Source organism: Rousettus aegyptiacus, unplaced genomic scaffold (genome assembly GCF_014176215.1).
Source record: "Rousettus aegyptiacus isolate mRouAeg1 unplaced genomic scaffold, mRouAeg1.p scaffold_m13_p_14, whole genome shotgun sequence".
Taxonomy (NCBI): Eukaryota; Metazoa; Chordata; class Mammalia; order Chiroptera; family Pteropodidae; genus Rousettus; species Rousettus aegyptiacus.
In genome coordinates, this window is record NW_023416289.1 from 60240310 (window position 1) to 60255584 (window position 15275).

General features: G+C 68.8%; 2 protein-coding genes across 5 annotated transcripts in view; one reads left to right on the forward strand and one right to left on the reverse strand.

The window, feature by feature from the left end:
* FAM189A1 (family with sequence similarity 189 member A1) overlaps positions 1-3562 on the forward strand; it is a 56203-nt gene extending 52641 nt beyond the window's left edge. The window contains exons 9-11 of the mRNA XM_016154886.2: positions 269-457; positions 1427-1501; positions 1999-3562. Of these exons, the coding sequence (XP_016010372.2) occupies positions 269-457; positions 1427-1501; positions 1999-2315 (581 nt within the window). The 3' untranslated portion in view covers positions 2316-3562. The remainder of the gene's footprint in view (positions 1-268; positions 458-1426; positions 1502-1998) is intronic.
* A 3549-nt stretch (positions 3563-7111) lies between these two features.
* APBA2 (amyloid beta precursor protein binding family A member 2) overlaps positions 7112-15275 on the reverse strand; it is a 67849-nt gene continuing 59685 nt past the window's right edge. For all 4 annotated transcript variants that reach the window (XM_036232060.1, XM_036232064.1, XM_036232061.1 and 1 more), the window contains 3 exons: positions 14526-14645; positions 11233-11373; positions 7112-7829 (listed from right to left, as the gene is read on the reverse strand). In XM_036232060.1, the coding sequence (XP_036087953.1) occupies positions 7758-7829; positions 11233-11373; positions 14526-14645 (333 nt within the window). In that variant the 3' untranslated portion in view covers positions 7112-7757. The remainder of the gene's footprint in view (positions 7830-11232; positions 11374-14525; positions 14646-15275) is intronic.

Sequence of the window (15275 nt, forward strand, 5' to 3'; positions counted from 1 at the left end):
GGGCCCCCCGGCCTCTGTTCACCGAGCACCTGTGACCCCGCTGTCCTGCCCCGCGGGCCTCCTGAGGACTGCCCCGGGCGCGGCCATGTCTGGCGTGGGAAGCCCCCTGGACAGACGCGTGGGGGTCACGGGGCCCCCAGCTTTCAGCACCATGGGGCACCTGTCTACCTGCTGAGTTGCCGCTCCACACGCCCTGCTCCGGGGAGCGTGCGGCAACCCCCTGCCTCGGGCTGGCCGCATCCCTGACGCCCTGTCCCTTGCCTTGCAGTGGCGGCCGACAGCCCGAGCCTCCCAGCACCCGAGGGAGTCGCCGTGCCACGCCCCAACCAGCCACCAGCCCCAGCCGCCAGCCTCGTGTCCCCCGCGGGCCCCAGCCAGGGCGTGCGGGCGCGGCTGGGCCCCGGGCGCGTGGCCCGCTCCGCCAGCGACCCTACGTCGAGCTCGCCCAGGGCGGCAGGTGCGGCTGGCCCGGCCCACGTGTGTCCCCAGTGCATGTCTGGCTGGCTCTGTCCTGAGCACTCGGGGCCTGAGTGACCCCGGCTGGGGCCGCACTGGGAATGGCCCATGGCCTCGTGGGGTGGACAGTCGGGGCCCAGCTGGGTCCCCAGCAGGCCTGCTGCTCTGGCAGGGGGCCGGAGATACGGGGCGACAAGAGCCCACCAAGAGGGTCGGCCCCGCAGCCCGGCCTGGGTCTGGCCGCGTCTCAGCGGGCGGTCTGGGTCAGTGGCCCGTCCCCTAGCCGTGCACGGCGGGCGACCCGCAGCTTGTGTCGCAGCTGCCCGCGTGACAGAGTAGCTGTGTTTGCACCTCACACCAGCTCCCGGGGAGAGGGGTCGCGTGCACCCCAAGCCAGAAGGGGGAGGCAGTGCTTGTGAAGGTCCGTGGGCCCCCGGCTGCAGAGTCCCTGGTGGGGACTCTCACAGAGTGGAGACGGAGGGGCCGGAGGAGGCGCACTGGGCGCCCGGACCCCGCACACACCTGACCCGGCCCGTGCCCTGGCAGGAGCCAGCGGCCCGCAGGGGTCGCCGTCCGGCCGTGCCCGGCCTGTGGAGACATAGCCTGTGCCTGCGGCCCCGGGGCCAGCACCCCTGCTCTGCGCCCGTCACCCCACACTGGCAGCCGCCTCGGGGCCTGTCGGGACAGCCACTGCTGTGCTCATTGAGGGCCTGAGCCCCCAGAGGTCCCTGGACACTCCGGGCACTGGTGGGCCCCCAGCGAGGGTCCCGGGCTTGTGGCCACAGCCTGCTGTGCTGTGTGGGGCTGGGGACGCGTAGGCCCCTGGGACACTGCCAGCCCCGTGGGGGGTGACGGCCCCGTCAGGGGTGCCGGCTGCAGGGCGAGCTAGGGACTTGCAGTTCGGTGGAGGGCCATCATGCTGTGAAGAATTCCTCTTCCCTGTATCAACTGAATTCTCTTTGTGGTGAAGGTGACGCCTCTTCCCAGCCCCCCGCCTGCAGCCGGGACCTCGAAGCTGCACTGCCGTGGGCCGCCCTGGGGACAGGTGAGACGCTTCTGTTCAAACCCTTTGACACCTGCTGTGAGACAGGGTGGGGTGACTGTGGTCCTGGGCGGCCCTGGGCCTCTGTGCCTCTCACGGTGTCGCCCAGGCACGCGGGGTCCCCAGCGCTCTGGGCCCCACACGAGTCTTAGCTCCTGACGCGTAACTGCCAGGCTCGCTGCTTCCCACCAAAGCCACCCAGGCCACGCAGCACGTGTGACTTTGTGTGACACGAACCGTAGATGGGGTGGGGGCTTAGCCTGGTCCTGGCGAGTCTGTCTCCGCTGGTGGCCTGACGCTGGCTTCCTCTGGGGACACCGCCGGGCTGCTGCGTGTGCCACGGGGCCATTCGGGCCCTGGGTGGGACGTGACCCCAGGCAGGACGTGGCCCTGGGCGGGACGCGGGCCCGGGCAGGCCGGCCTTGCCCGTCACAGAGTTGCTGGGCGACTGCTCTCCCGGGCTGGGTCTGGGCTCAGTTTCCTGTCCCCTTGACTTTCAGCCTCGCGGTGTCTGTCTGTCACGGCCGCCTGCACCCGGCAGCAGCATTCGCCCTGCGGGGAACTGGGACCCTGGAAAACCGGCCAGTGCCCGGGGCCGGAGGCACCCAAGGAGCGGCCACCCCCCTCCGTGGACAGCAGGGCCTTTGCGAGCACCGGGGGCTCGGCGGCTAAGTTTCTAGAACACTCGAGCTGTGCCCTGGCCGCTGAGGCGCGGCAGGGGGCGGGCGCCGTCCGCCCGGCGGTCCCTCCCGGTCCCCCCGAGGACTGCCGCGCGGAGGAGGCCCCCTGCGGAGCCAGCCCTCCGGACCAGGTGTGAGCAGCCTGCAGACTCCGCCGTGGACGAGCGCGCGGGCGGCCAGTGCCTGCTGTGGCCACTGTGCTTGGGGACAGGCCTGCAGCCCAGGTTGGGGGGGTGCTCCCGTCCTCGCTCTTAGGGGATCCCGCTGTCATTTACTTGGGGTGACACTCCCTCACAGTCCAGTAATACCGAAAAGGACTCATGTCCGCCGTGAGCTCTGGCATGTAGCACCTCGAACCAACCAGCAAGTACAGCAGTGACAGGTGATGGCCACGTACCCGAAGACACCGGGCAGCGTCAGCATCGCAGCCCCCAAAACCAGGACTCCCCCCGCCCCCAAGCTGGGTTGGTGGTGGTGGGTGGCGGTGACCTCCAGTCACGAGGCGTCTCACGTGGTTTCTGTCACTGTCATCACGTGCCGACCTTAAAGAAGATTGTTAACGCTCGCAGATGCCAGCCCGGCCCGAACGTCCTGCCCTCATGCCGATGCCCCCCGGGTGTGGCGGGGCTTCGCGGGACCCCGCCCTCTCTCTGTGCCCCCTGCCCTCTCCCTCGGCCTGTCGGCCGCCGCCTCTGCCTGCTTCGGCTGTGGAGCCGACGCTTGTGTGCGACTGTTATTTGATCGGCGTTTTATTTGGTTATTTGATCCCCCACAGCGAGGGCCTGTGACCGCCCTCCCAGGCCGGCCTCGGTGGGTGCAGGTCGGGGGGCGGAGGCCCGGCGTCGGGGGTGGAGGCTTTCCGTGGGGTGCGGAGCAGGTGGGCTCAGCCACCTCTGGGTGGCAGCTGGGGCATCGCCAGCTTCCTCGGGCCCCAGCCCCTCATTCCATTGACATCGGCGGCGACCATTTGCCAACGATGGCCGTGGAGCAGCACTGTCCTCGGGGACCTTCTGCAGCCGCAGGGACTCCTGTGTCCGCGCGCTCGACGTCAGCTGCCCCTGGCTGGCGGCCCTTGCACTGGACGATGCAGCCCAGAGCCTGCGGCCTGGCTGGGGGTGCGCGGGGGCGGGGGGCTGACAGGCGCCACTGCGGCTCAATGCCCGGGGCCCCGTGCTGGCCTCTGCCCTGTCCCCACTGCGGCCGCTGTGTGTGTGTGTGTCTGTGAGTGCGTGTGTGGGTGTGTGCGCGCACGTGCGTTCATGTGTATGCACGTACATGCAGGTGTGTGAGGTGTGTGCACGTGTGTCCATGTGTGTGCACATGAGCGCACACATGCATGCACACGGGTGCATGTATACATGTGTGCATGCATGTGATGCGTGCTTGTATGTGCATGTGCGTGCACATGTGCATCCGTGTTTGCACATGTTTGTGAGTGCGCTGAGCATGTGTGTGCATGTGCACGCATGCTTATATGCGTGCATGTGTGCGTGCGCGCCTGTGTGTGCATGATTGCGCGTGCGTTTCTCTGTGCATGTGTATGTGTGCATTGTGTGCACGTGTGTGCGCATGCTTGTGGTTGTATGCGCACGTGTGCGTGCACACGTGCATTTGTTCACACGTGTGTGCATGTATGTGTGTCTCTGCGTTTGGATGCTGAGAAGGCCACCGGCCCAGCGCGTGCCCAGGAGGGCAACGGAGGAGGGAGCCGTGGGCACGGCTGGCCCCGGGGCCCTGGGTCCTCACAGGTGATGGCAATCACGCCTGCTGCCTACCCGAACAGACCCCGCAGGTGCACTAGAGAGGTGACAAGCACTTTATTCCCACGATAAAGTGGGAAATACACTAATTTGTCTCAACTAAGGGCGTTCGAAGTCCCCAAAGTCCTTTGCAAGCCGGGCTAGCGGATGACACGCCCAAGGGCCACCCTGGGAGCCACTGCAGAGCATGACCCGTGATGGTGTCAGGCCGAGCTCTGCGGGCTCCCCATCCAGCCAGGGTGGGACAGAGGGGCCTGTGCAGGTCTCGGGACTCCCATGGTCGCTGCCCTCACAGCTGCGTGTGCACCTGGCCGGAGGCCCTGTAGGCGCCGCCCGCCACGCCCCCACCCGCACCCGGGATGGCAGGCACACGTTCCTATCGTGCAGCCAGGGTGGGCGGCCTGCTGCCGGGCGTTCCTTGCTTCTCCCTCCCGCCACCCGGGGCCCACCTATGGCCACGGTGCCAGGCCTCCCTGGTGCTCGGCCTCGCCCATGCCCTGCCGCGCACCTGCCCTCATGGCCACGCCCTCCAGGTGGCCTGGGCTTCCAGGAAAGGGTGCAGGAGGAGAGAATTACGGCTCAGAGCCCTTGGGAATGGGTCAGATACTCCATTCGCTCCTGCTGTTTGGGGGCACTGGGGTCCCAGCAGCAGGCAGCCCGAGGCCATGTGGGCGTATTTCCTCCTCTGGGCCTCACCAGCCGCCCATCTGGGATCCTGAAGGGGCCCCTTCTCCCGGCTCGGCTCTCTATCCCAGCAGGTCACGCCGGGACCCAGGTCTTGGGTGCCCTTCCTGTGACCCATGTCTCGGGTGCTGCTCCCCGTGACCCAGGGGGCGTGGCCTGGCCAGGGGCCGGAGCCTCTGTGGACACTGCCCTTTGGCCCCGCCTGGGGGCCATGAGGGTGCTGAGCTGTAGCCAGCTCTGCAGCAGACGGGGAGCCATCTTTCATAAGGACGCGGCCCCAGGGCTGGTGACAACGTGCACAGTAGACACCCGTGACGCGCCACGTCAGAGGCAGCGGGTTTTGGCGCGGTGGGGGGGGCGGGGTCCCATCGCATCACATCGCGTCACAGACGCTGGAAGGCAGAGTCCAGCCAAAGGAGACCCGTTCCTGCAGCCCGAAGGTCGTATTTGTTTAATGTACCTCAAGGTGTTTTCATAATGAGCAGTGTTTTAATAAAAACTATTTCTGGCCTCTGTGTCGCTGTCACTGTCCCCCCCCCCCGCCCCCCCAAGCATTCTTTAGTTTGCATTTCTCGTGTGCGCCACGTCGTGGCGCTGTTTTCCCCCTCAAGCATTCCTTCATTTGCATTTTTCGTGTACGCCACGTGGTGGCACTGTTCTCCCCCGAAAGCATTCCCTAGCTTGCATTTCTCATGCACGCCACTTGGTGGCGCTGTTCCCCCCAAAGCATTCCTCGGTTTGCATTTCTCATGCGCGCCGCTTGGTGGCGGTGTCGTCCTCCCCCCAAGCATTCCTCGGTTTGCATTTCTCGTGTACGCCGCTTGGTGGCGCTGTTTTCCGCCCCCCCACGTCCCCCCAAAGCTTTCCTTTGTTTGCATTTCTCATGCGCGCCACTTGGTGGCGCTGTTCTCCCCCCGCGTCCCCCCAAAGCTTTTCTTTGCATTTCTCCTGTACGCCACTTGGTGGCGCTGTTTCCCCCCAAAGCATCCCTTACTTTGCATTTCTCGTGTACGCCACTTGGTGGCGCTGTTCTCCACCCCCCCACGTCCCCCCAAAGCTTTCCTTTGTTTGCATTTCTCATGCGCGCCACTTGGTGGCGCTGTTTCCCCCCCAAAGCATTCCTCAGTTTGCATTTCTCATGCGCGCCACTTGGTGGCGCTGTTCTCTCCCCCAAAGCTTTCCTTTGTTTGCATTTCTCATGCGCGCCATTTGGTGGTGCTGTTCTCCCTCACGCGACGTCCCCCCAAAGCTTTCCTTAGTTTGCATTTCATATGCGCGCCACTTGGTGGCGCTGTTCTCCCTCCCGCCACGTCCCCCCAAAGCATCCCTTGCTTTGCACTTCTCGTGTACGCCACTTGGTGGCGCTGTTTCCCCCCAAAGTATTCCTTAGTTTGCACTTCTCATGTGCGCCACTTGGTGGCGCTGTTTCCCCCCAAAGCATCCCTTACTTTGCATTTATCATGCGCGCCACTTGGTGGCGCTGTTTTCCCCCCAAAGCTTTTGTTTGCATTTCTCGTGTACGCCGCTTGGTGGCGCTGTTCCCCCGCCGCGTCCCTCCAAAGCTTTTGTTTGCATTTCTCGTGTACGCCACTTGGTGGCGCTGTTCCCCCCCCCAAAGCATTCCTTAGTTTGCATTTCTCATGCGCGCCACTTGGTGGCGCTGTTCTCCCTCCCGCCACGTCTCCCCAAAGCGTGCCTTAGTTTGCATTTCTCATGTGCGCCACTTGGTGGCGCTGTCGTCCCCCCCCAAGCATTCCTCGGTTTGCATTTCTCGTGTACGCCGCTTGGTGGCGCTGTTCTCCGCCCCCCCACGTCCTCCGGAAGCTTTCCTTTGTTTGCATTTCTCATGCGCGCCACTTGGTGGCGCTGTTCTCCACCCGCGTCCCCCCCAAAGCTTTTGTTTGCATTTCTCGTGTACGCCACTAGGTGGCGCTGTTCTCCCCCCCGCCGCGTCCCCCCGAAGCTTTTCTTTGTTTGCATTTCTCATGCGCGCCACTTGGTGGCGCTGTCGTCCCCCCAACCCACCCCCACCCGCCTCTGTGAGCCATAGGTTTTCTCTCCCGCGCCTGCTCACCAGCTTTGTCTTGGGTGCGGCAGGGACGTGCCCCTTGAGTCTCTCACGCTGAGGCCCCTTCCCTCTAGCTTTTATGCATGACATTACCTCCCATAACCCAAGAGCTAGGAAGGGGGTCTGACTTTCTGCTTAACACACACAGAAACGTGTTCCTGGAGGTCACTTATTTGAAGTGCCCTTTCTCCTATGCTGTCAGCAGCCCGTCTTCCCACTGGGACAGTGGATGGAGCACGTGGGGTGGGCCCGGTGACGTGTCACCTCTGCTGACCCTCCAGCCACTGCGGGGCCAGCCTGCCCTAAGCCCCGGGGAGAGCTGCGGAGGCCTCGGGCCCGGAGGGGACGCCGAGCGAGCCCGTGTCAGGTGTGTGGTGAACGTCAGGTGCCCACTGCCGTCACAAACCGGCCACACGGCAGCTTCTGTCACGGCGCCAGGTTTATTAGGATGTTAGCGTGTCTTCCTAAGGCCGGCTGCATGCAACACACGTCGCCCTTGACACGCAGCCCTGGCGCCCGGCTGCTGCGGGGTAAGGCGGGGTAAGGCTTCTTAAGTCACAGTGTGTTCTTCGGGGCCTGGGCCAGAAAAAGGGACTTCCAGACAAAGTAACGCCGGTCACGTGGACCTCTACGGGGCTGACCTGGAGCCCGCCACCTGCGTCTTCGCACGCTCCGGCGGGGCTGCGTGTGGCACGGGCGGGCCCAGGCAGGGCCGGGCGACCAGGAGACAGGGGAGGACGGCAGCGGGTGTGGCCGTGGGCCACGTGGAAGCCCTCCAGTCTGAGCGGCATGACCTGCATTGTCCCTTCCCAGGAAGCAGGCCGCGATCGCAACGACATCCTGAGCCGGCCACCGGGCGCCCTCAGGGCAGCCACCTCATCCCGCTGCTGCCGTCCCGGGGAACCCGCCACGGCCTCGGCACAGGGACACAGGCCGCCCCGGCAGTCACGGTGGGCGAACGGCCCGGCCACGTGCACGTGGGCCCCACGGTGCTCGGCTCCTGTGACTCTCTGGCAAGGCCGCGCCCCGTGTCCACACGCGGGAGTGGCGTCCTCGGGCGCGCCGGGCTAGATGTACAGGGGGGTCTCCTGGCCGGTGAGGAGCCTGAACATGGCGGCGGGCATGGTCTTCATGTGGATCTGCCGAGGAGAGGAATGAGCGCTTGTCCCCGACGCCCCAGCTGCCCGCCGGGCATAGCCCTGGCGACAGCCGCTGTGGCCGTCTGTGTGGAGGAGGAATTGGAGGGTCGTCCCGGGGGCTGGGGACACAGGAGCGCCCCCTGACCCTGCTGCCCGGCCACCCAGGGCTCTGCGAGGTTTCACACGAAGGCGGCGGCTCGGCTGCACTTCAGCTCAAGCCTACACCAGTGGGGACAGCGGGGTGGGAACCACACTCGTGACCGGCTGTGGTTTGTCCACGTGGCCTGAGGCGCACAGGCGGCCTCAGAAACGGCGAGCTGTGGCATCCCTGGGACAGGGACGAAGGTGCACGCAGCCCTTCCCGGAGGCAGCGAGTGGCTGAGGCCGGGGCCCAGGGGGGCAGGCTCCGGGGTCTGAGGTAGCTGGGGGCTAAGGGGCTGGGGGCTCGGGGGGCCAGGACTCAGGGGAGCCGGGGTCTCAGGGGCTGGGGGCTCAGGGGATGGCCGCGGGCTCCAGGGGCTGAGGTAGCTGGGGGCTAAGGGGCCAGGGGCTCGGGGGGCCAGGACTCAGGGACCAGGGATTTGGGGGGCGGGGGCTCAGGCACCGGAGTCTCGGGGTCTCAGGGGCTGGGGGCTCAGGGGATGGCCGCAGGCTCCGGGGACTGAGGTAGCTGGGGGCTAAGCGGGCCAGGGGCTCAAGGGGCCAGGACTCAGGGGACTGGGGGCTCGGGGACCAGGGATTTGGGGGACGGGGGCTCAGGCAACGGGGTCTCGGGGGCTGGGGGCTCAGGGGATGGCCGTGGGCTCTGGGTACTGAGGTAACTGGGGACTCAAGGGGCCAGGGGCTCAAGGGGCCGGGGACTCAGGGGGCCGGGGGCTCAGGGGCTCAAGCACCAGGGGCTCGGGGCGGTGGGGGCTCAGGGGATGGCCGTGGGCTCCGGGTACTGAGGTAGCTGGAGGCTAAGCGGGCCGGGGGATCGGGGGGCCAGGACTCAGGGGACTGGGGTCTCGGGGACCAGGGATTTGGGGGGCAGGGGCTCAGGCACCGGGGTCTCGGGGTCTCAGGGTCTCGGGGGCTGGGGGCTCAGGGGATGGCCGTGGGCTCTGGGTACTGAGGTAGCTGGGGGCTAAGCGGGCCAGGGGCTCAAGGGGCCGGGGGCTCAGGGGGCCGGGGGCTCAGGGGACCGGGGGCTCGGGGACCAGGGATTTGGGGGGCGGGGGCTCAGGCAACGGGGTCTCGGGGGCTGGGGGCTCAGGGGATGGCCGTGGGCTCTGGGTACTGAGGTAGCTGGGGGCTAAGCGGGCCAGGGGCTCAAGGGGCCGGGGTCTCGGGGGCTGGGGGCTCAGGGGATGGCCGTGGGCTCTGGGTACTGAGGTAGCTGGGGGCTAAGCGGGCCAGGGGCTCAAGGGGCCGGGGGCTCAGGGGGCCGGGGGCTCAGGGGGCCGGGGGGCCAGGGGCTCAAGCACCAGGGGCTCGGGGCGGTGGGGGCTCAGGGGATGGCCGGGGGCTCGGGGGGCCAGGACTCAGGGGACTGGGGGCTCGGGGACCAGGGATTTGGGGGGCGGGGGCTCAGGCACCGGGGTCTCGGGGTCTCAGGGGCTGGGGGCTCAGGGGATGGCCGCGGGCTCCAGGGGCTGAGGTAGCTGGGGGCTAAGGGGCCGGGGGCTCGGGGGGCCAGGACTCAGGGGGGCCGGGGGCTCAGGGACCAGGGATTTGGGGGACAGGGGCTCAGGCACCGGGGTCTCGGGGTCTCAGGGGCTGGGGGCTCAGGGGATGGCCGTGGGCTCTGGGTACTGAGGTAGCTGGGGGCTAAATGGGCCAGGGGCTCAAGGGGCCAGGACTCAGGGGGCCGGGGGCTCACGCACCAGGGGCTCGGGGCAGTGGGGGCTCAGGGGGACCAGGGGCTCGGGCGGCGCACCTCAGGCCTCGCTGGCCCTGGGGGCCTGGCCACACAGCAGGGCACAGGGACTCCGACCGCGGGGGCGCCCGGGCCCTGTGGGGGTGCTGGGGGAGCGCGCCCCGCCCTCGCTGCTGCTGCTGTCCTGGCCGCCGGCTCCTCCGCCACCCGGCCTGACCCCCGCCCCGGGCCGTGTCACTTCCGGTCCTGTCAGTGGTGGCCTCCAGGCGGGCCAGGGACAGAGGCAGGGTGCGCGTGAGAGTGTGGGTGTGAGTGTGGAAGGACTCGCCCATCCTGCCTTCACGCCTCTGAGAAAACCGTCCATTCGCCTGGGACTGAAGAGGCAGAGAGACTTCTGGGCCCCAGGTGACCCCCCGCCCCGGGGCTCCCGGCAGACGCCAGGCCCGTGGCCCGGTGGGTGGCCGCGTGAGGGCGGCGGCTGGAAAAGCGCGCGGGCCAGGGTCACCTCGCTGCCCCTTCCGCCCCCCAGCCCCACCCCCGGGCGAGAGGCCCTCAGCCCTGTGGGGCCCACGGGCCGGCGAGTGTGCCGAGGAGATGGACGGCCCCAGGGGCCAGGCCAGGGCCCCCAAGGTGGGGCCACGCCCTCCCCCTCAGCCAGAGCCGCTGACCCCACCCCCGGGACCCCCGCAGCCCTCAGGACCAGCGGGAAGTGCCCGGCCCAGCCCCCGGCCAGCTGTCTCAGTCCCGCTGACCTTCTGTGACCAGGACTTCCCCCAGGGAGACCCACGCCCCGTCCACTGTGCCGGCCCCCATTCACGCACCCCACGTCCTCACACCACCCCCACCCACCCCCCAACATTCTCACACCCCCCCACATTCTCACACACCCCATCCGCAAACCACACCGCCTGCCCCCATACGCCCCCACATTCTTACTCCCACCGCACCCCCAAACCCACTGCCCACACTCAACATCCTCACACCCCAACCTCACACCACACCCCCACACCGCACCCCAACATTCTCACACATCCCCAAACCCCGCCCCTACACACACACACACACTCACACACTCTGGCCGAGGCCCGTCCGGAGCGCCCGGCTCCGCCCCTCCCGCCACGGCGCCCGCGTGAGCTCCCTGGGGTCTGCGCCCCGCACCCGCCACGCTGCCCTGAAGCCAGAAAGGGCCAGGGAGGGGCCGGGGTGCGGTGCCTGCTCCACGGTGGCGGCCGGCAGGAGGCTGACCCACAGCCTGGTGGCTGGAGCCCTGCGCCCGGGCCGAGTGGGTCCGCGGGGGGGGAGGGTCGGCCCACGCGGCGGGCAGCGGAAGGCGTCACGTCCCGCCGGCTGCGGCTGCGGCCAGGGGAGCCAGGCGCCGTCCTCGTCACGGCACACCCCTGGGGCAGACACGGCCCGGCCGGTGCTCGGCGGGGTCGGGGCACAAGCCGCCAGCGGGGACGGCTCTCCTGGGATGGGCGGCCTCCTGGGCCGGGACCAGGGGCTTCCGGGGCACCGCCACCCCTGGGGGCGGGGGCTGCGCCTCACCTCCCCCACCGAGCTGGACAGGGCCTGCACGATCTTCTCGTGGGCCGTGGCCACCACGCTCTGCCCGTTGATCTCGATGATGCGGTGGCCGACGCGGACGCCGCCTCTCTCCGCGATGCCCCCTCGCATGAGGCTGCAGATCTAAGCACACACACGCCCGGTCAGCGCGCGGGCAGCCCCGGCACGGCGACGCCCCCCGACCGCGGCTCCCGCCGCGCGTGCGGGCCCACGGGCCGGGGGTCCGTGCCGCGGGCACGTCACGGCGGCGCGGCGCGTGGGAGGGTGCTCGCTCCTGGGGCAGGGGCACAGGTGAGGCCCAGGCCGGGCGTCCCCGCGGTCCACTCTGCTCCTCCGCCGGGCTCAGACGGGTGAGCGCCCACCTTATGCGGGGGCCGTGACTTCATGGGGCGACACACAGAACACAGAGAAACGACAGGGGCCCCCTGCTGCGTGAAACTCGCTGGCGTGCAGAGGTCAGCAGAGGTCAAGGTGTCGGGACAGGACTGCAGGCCGAGGGCAAGCTCTTGGCCTGCAGGGCAGGTGGCCCAGCTGCACCCCACGGCTCCTGGGGCCCCACGAGCACGTGGCAGGAGGGGCCGACGTTGCAGAGGGGCAGTGGGGCGGGCGGCTCAAGCGGCAGGGTCCCCAGCATCCCCGGGGCTGAGCCCCCTGCCAGCCCCTCCCTCGGCAGGACGCCAGCAGCCCCGGAGGGCCACGTGGCACGGCCACCCTGACGCGCAGAGCAGGGCGGAGAGGCCCGGGCTGGCAGGACCCCGTCCCGCGAGTGCCCAGGGCCCACCCCGCACCACCTAAAAGCCTCGCCAAGTTCACGGCGGCCTCCGACCTGTGGGTTTCCTCAATCCGGAAACCACGCAGCCGGCTGTCATCGGGGTGACTTTTTGTGACTTTTTAGGGGTCCTATCACTTGGGAGGGCAAGGAACCCCAACCCAGGGTCAGGAAGGCAGAATCTGGTCACCGTAAGAGGTCAGGGGTCGGCCTGCCCGCACGTGGCAGATACGGGCGGAGGGAGACGTAGGCAGGACGGTGGCCGCCCGCCCCGGCCGCTCTCATCCCGGGGCAAGGTCTGCGCTGCCCAGGAGTCCTCTGCGCTCCGTGGTGACCGCCCTCGCCTCGGGGACGCCCGCCTGGGTCACAGCCCCTTCCCACCCTTCCCCCAGGGGCCTGTTCTCTGGGCCTCGGCCGCCCAGGCTGCTGGGGGCCGGCTGTCCTGCCGCGAGACAGGACTGTCCACACGGCCTGTCCCCGTGCGCGCGGCACGGCCCGCCGCGTAAGGCTGGGACGGGTTTACACGGCCGCAGGCCCCAGCGGGACTCCAGCCGCCATCTGCTTGGTTGAGTCTCGCCCTGTCGCAAACGCCACAGGCCTTTCCAAGCGGTCAGCGTACGGGGAGCCCGGCACAGTGCCCGCAGCCCCCCAGTCTGGAAGGAGAGCCAGGCACAGGCCGATGGCACAGCCAGGGTCTCTGACACCCGGCCCCGAGCCCCCTGCAGCAGAGCTGGTCACATCCCGCAAGCCAGGCACTCGGGCCAGACAGGACACAGCCAGGGGGTGGGCGGACTGACCCCTGGCCACTAGCTTTCTGGTAACAGGGAACACCTGCTTCCCTGACACCCAAATACTCCACATAAGCCTTAGGGAGTGACTTGTATTTCCCCCGCTAAAAGGACCTAAGGGCATTTTGTGCCCCACGTAACTGGCTCTAAGGAACCTGGAGAAGGTGTCTCAGGATGTCCCAGCCCGGTCCCCGGCCTGACCCTCCGCTGGGCAGGCCCAGCCTGCTGCCCCCAGAAGCTGGGACACTCCCAGGAAGGTGAACCCCGTGGGGCAGCGTCCTCCCTAGTCATGGAGATTAGAGGGAGACCAACGGGAAGACGATAGCTTTGCACCTTGGCAGGGGGCCCGGAGGACGAGTCGGACCCTGGCCGGTGGCTGGAGTCTGGGGGGCAGGTGGGCGGAGGGTGTGGGGGAGCAGACGGGCCGAGAGGGGCCCGTCCAGGCCCCCCGTGGGGCGTTCTGGCTTCGCAGGGAGCCCTCCCGGGAGGAGGGCGGGCGCCCCCTGCTGGAGGCACCATCGTCTCTCCGAGGGCGTTGCCGGAGAGGGAACCGTTCAGGAAACGCACTGACGAGCCCGTCTGCCAAGCGTGCACTGTGCTTCGGGGCTGACGCAGCCGCAGACACAGAAAGCGCTCAAGCGAGACCGACTCGGGTGTCGGTGGCCGTCGCGGGGACCCAGGGGAGCCTGGCTGGGTGGCACAGGGCGGGCGGTGGCACGCGGTCCCACTGGGCTCAGCAGGAGGAGAGGCTGGCTGGCCACCGGGGCCCCGGACACAGATGCACCAGCCTCCGTGCTGCCCACCGCACCACGAACCACGCCTGTGCTCACGCGGGCGCCTCACCGCGGGCGGCGGGCGCCTCACTGCGGGCAGCGGGCGCCTCTCCACGACAGCGGCCTCAGGCCCGGCCCTGGCCCTGCCGCCCACGGCGGGCCTCGGGGCACATGGCTTCACCTCCCTGGGACGCGGGGACAGATCGCGCCGGCCCCTACCCAACCAGCCTCGCAGACGCCGGCTCCCCGGTGGTGCTCTGGGAGGGGGCCTGTGCCGGTGGCCTTCGTGTGCTGGTCCCCAGGACTGACAGACAGATGGGCCCGGGGCCTCGGAGCACACACCGCGGTGAAGCGAGGCAAACCGGCAATGCGGACGCCCTGTGCCCGCGCCCACGCCGCAGGCTCGCGGGGGCGAGGAGGCCTCGCCGTGGCCAGGCTGACGTGCGGGGGGTATGTGTTCAGTGGCCCGTGTACCCTAACACCACAGGCCCCTCCCAGCTGCGTGCCCGCACCGCTGCACCAGAGAGCAGTGGGGAACATCTCATCTCGTTTGCAGCTGCCTTTCTAGAATGTTCTCCCTACACCAAGGAAACGACTCACACTGGCCAAATGCCAGCGGTCAAAGAGAAGAATGCTGGCCTGGGGACGAGGCGCAGATCTGGGGCAGTCTGACACCTCCCCCTGGAAGCCCTCCTGCCCCCTCGGTGCCTGGCACTGAATGAATGAGGGGACGTCTGTCGGCCGAGCACAGAGTCTGACGCTGCCCGGGGCTGTGCGCGTCCGTGCTCCAGCGGCCAGGGGAGCCCCACAACCCCTCCAGAGCAGCCCTCAGAGGGCTGGGGGCCGGGCAGGGTGTGGGGGACCCTGTCCGCGCCTGGCCCGCCCCTGGACAGCGGCCAGGCTGGCTCTCTGCGGCTTGTGCGGCCAGGGGCGGGGTGGACTCACGATTCCGTTCTGCACGCTGAAGCCCAGCTGGTACTTGAGGTCCGGCCGCTTGATGAGCACTGTGGTGACCGGGGGACAGCTGACGATGTTCAGCTTCACCTGCGTCTGCTGCTTCAGCCCCTGCAGGGCGGGGTGACGGGAGGCACAGGTGAGCGTAGCCGGGAAGGGTCGGGGGAGGCGGGCACCTCGGGCCTCCCTTCCCTCTGCCAGGGTGAAGGCCTCGCCCCCCAACCCACACGCAGGCCACCGCGGGCGGCAGTGGGCGTGTGGCCCATGCGCCCTCTGCCCCGAGCAGAAGCCGCTGCCCAGGGCCGGGGGCCGGGCTGTGATGCTGCACGAACAACATCCAGCACCAGCGTCGCCTGGGGGGGGCCCGGGAGGGGCCCTCGGCATGCGGGCCGGGGGTCGCCCCATCTGGAAGGGCTGTGGGGACATCTTTCAAAACATCCCCCAAAACCGCCTCGAGCTGATGGCGAGGCGGGGCGGGAGGGACTGGGCCTCTGGGATCTGTGAGCGGAGGCTCCGGGGTGCACCGGAGCCCAGGGCGGCCCCAGCCGAGGATCCGGGGCTCGGCGGGTGGGGAGGCCAGGGCGAGGCCCAGCCTCAGCACGGAGCTGCCGCGGCTCGCCCTTCCGGCCAGGCACAAGCCGGGGGCGAGGCTGAGCGGCCTGGGGATGGCAGCGTCCATACCACGCACAGCGCCCCCAAGCCCAGCGACCGGGCCCCCTGGAACTGCAGCCCGTGGAGGGA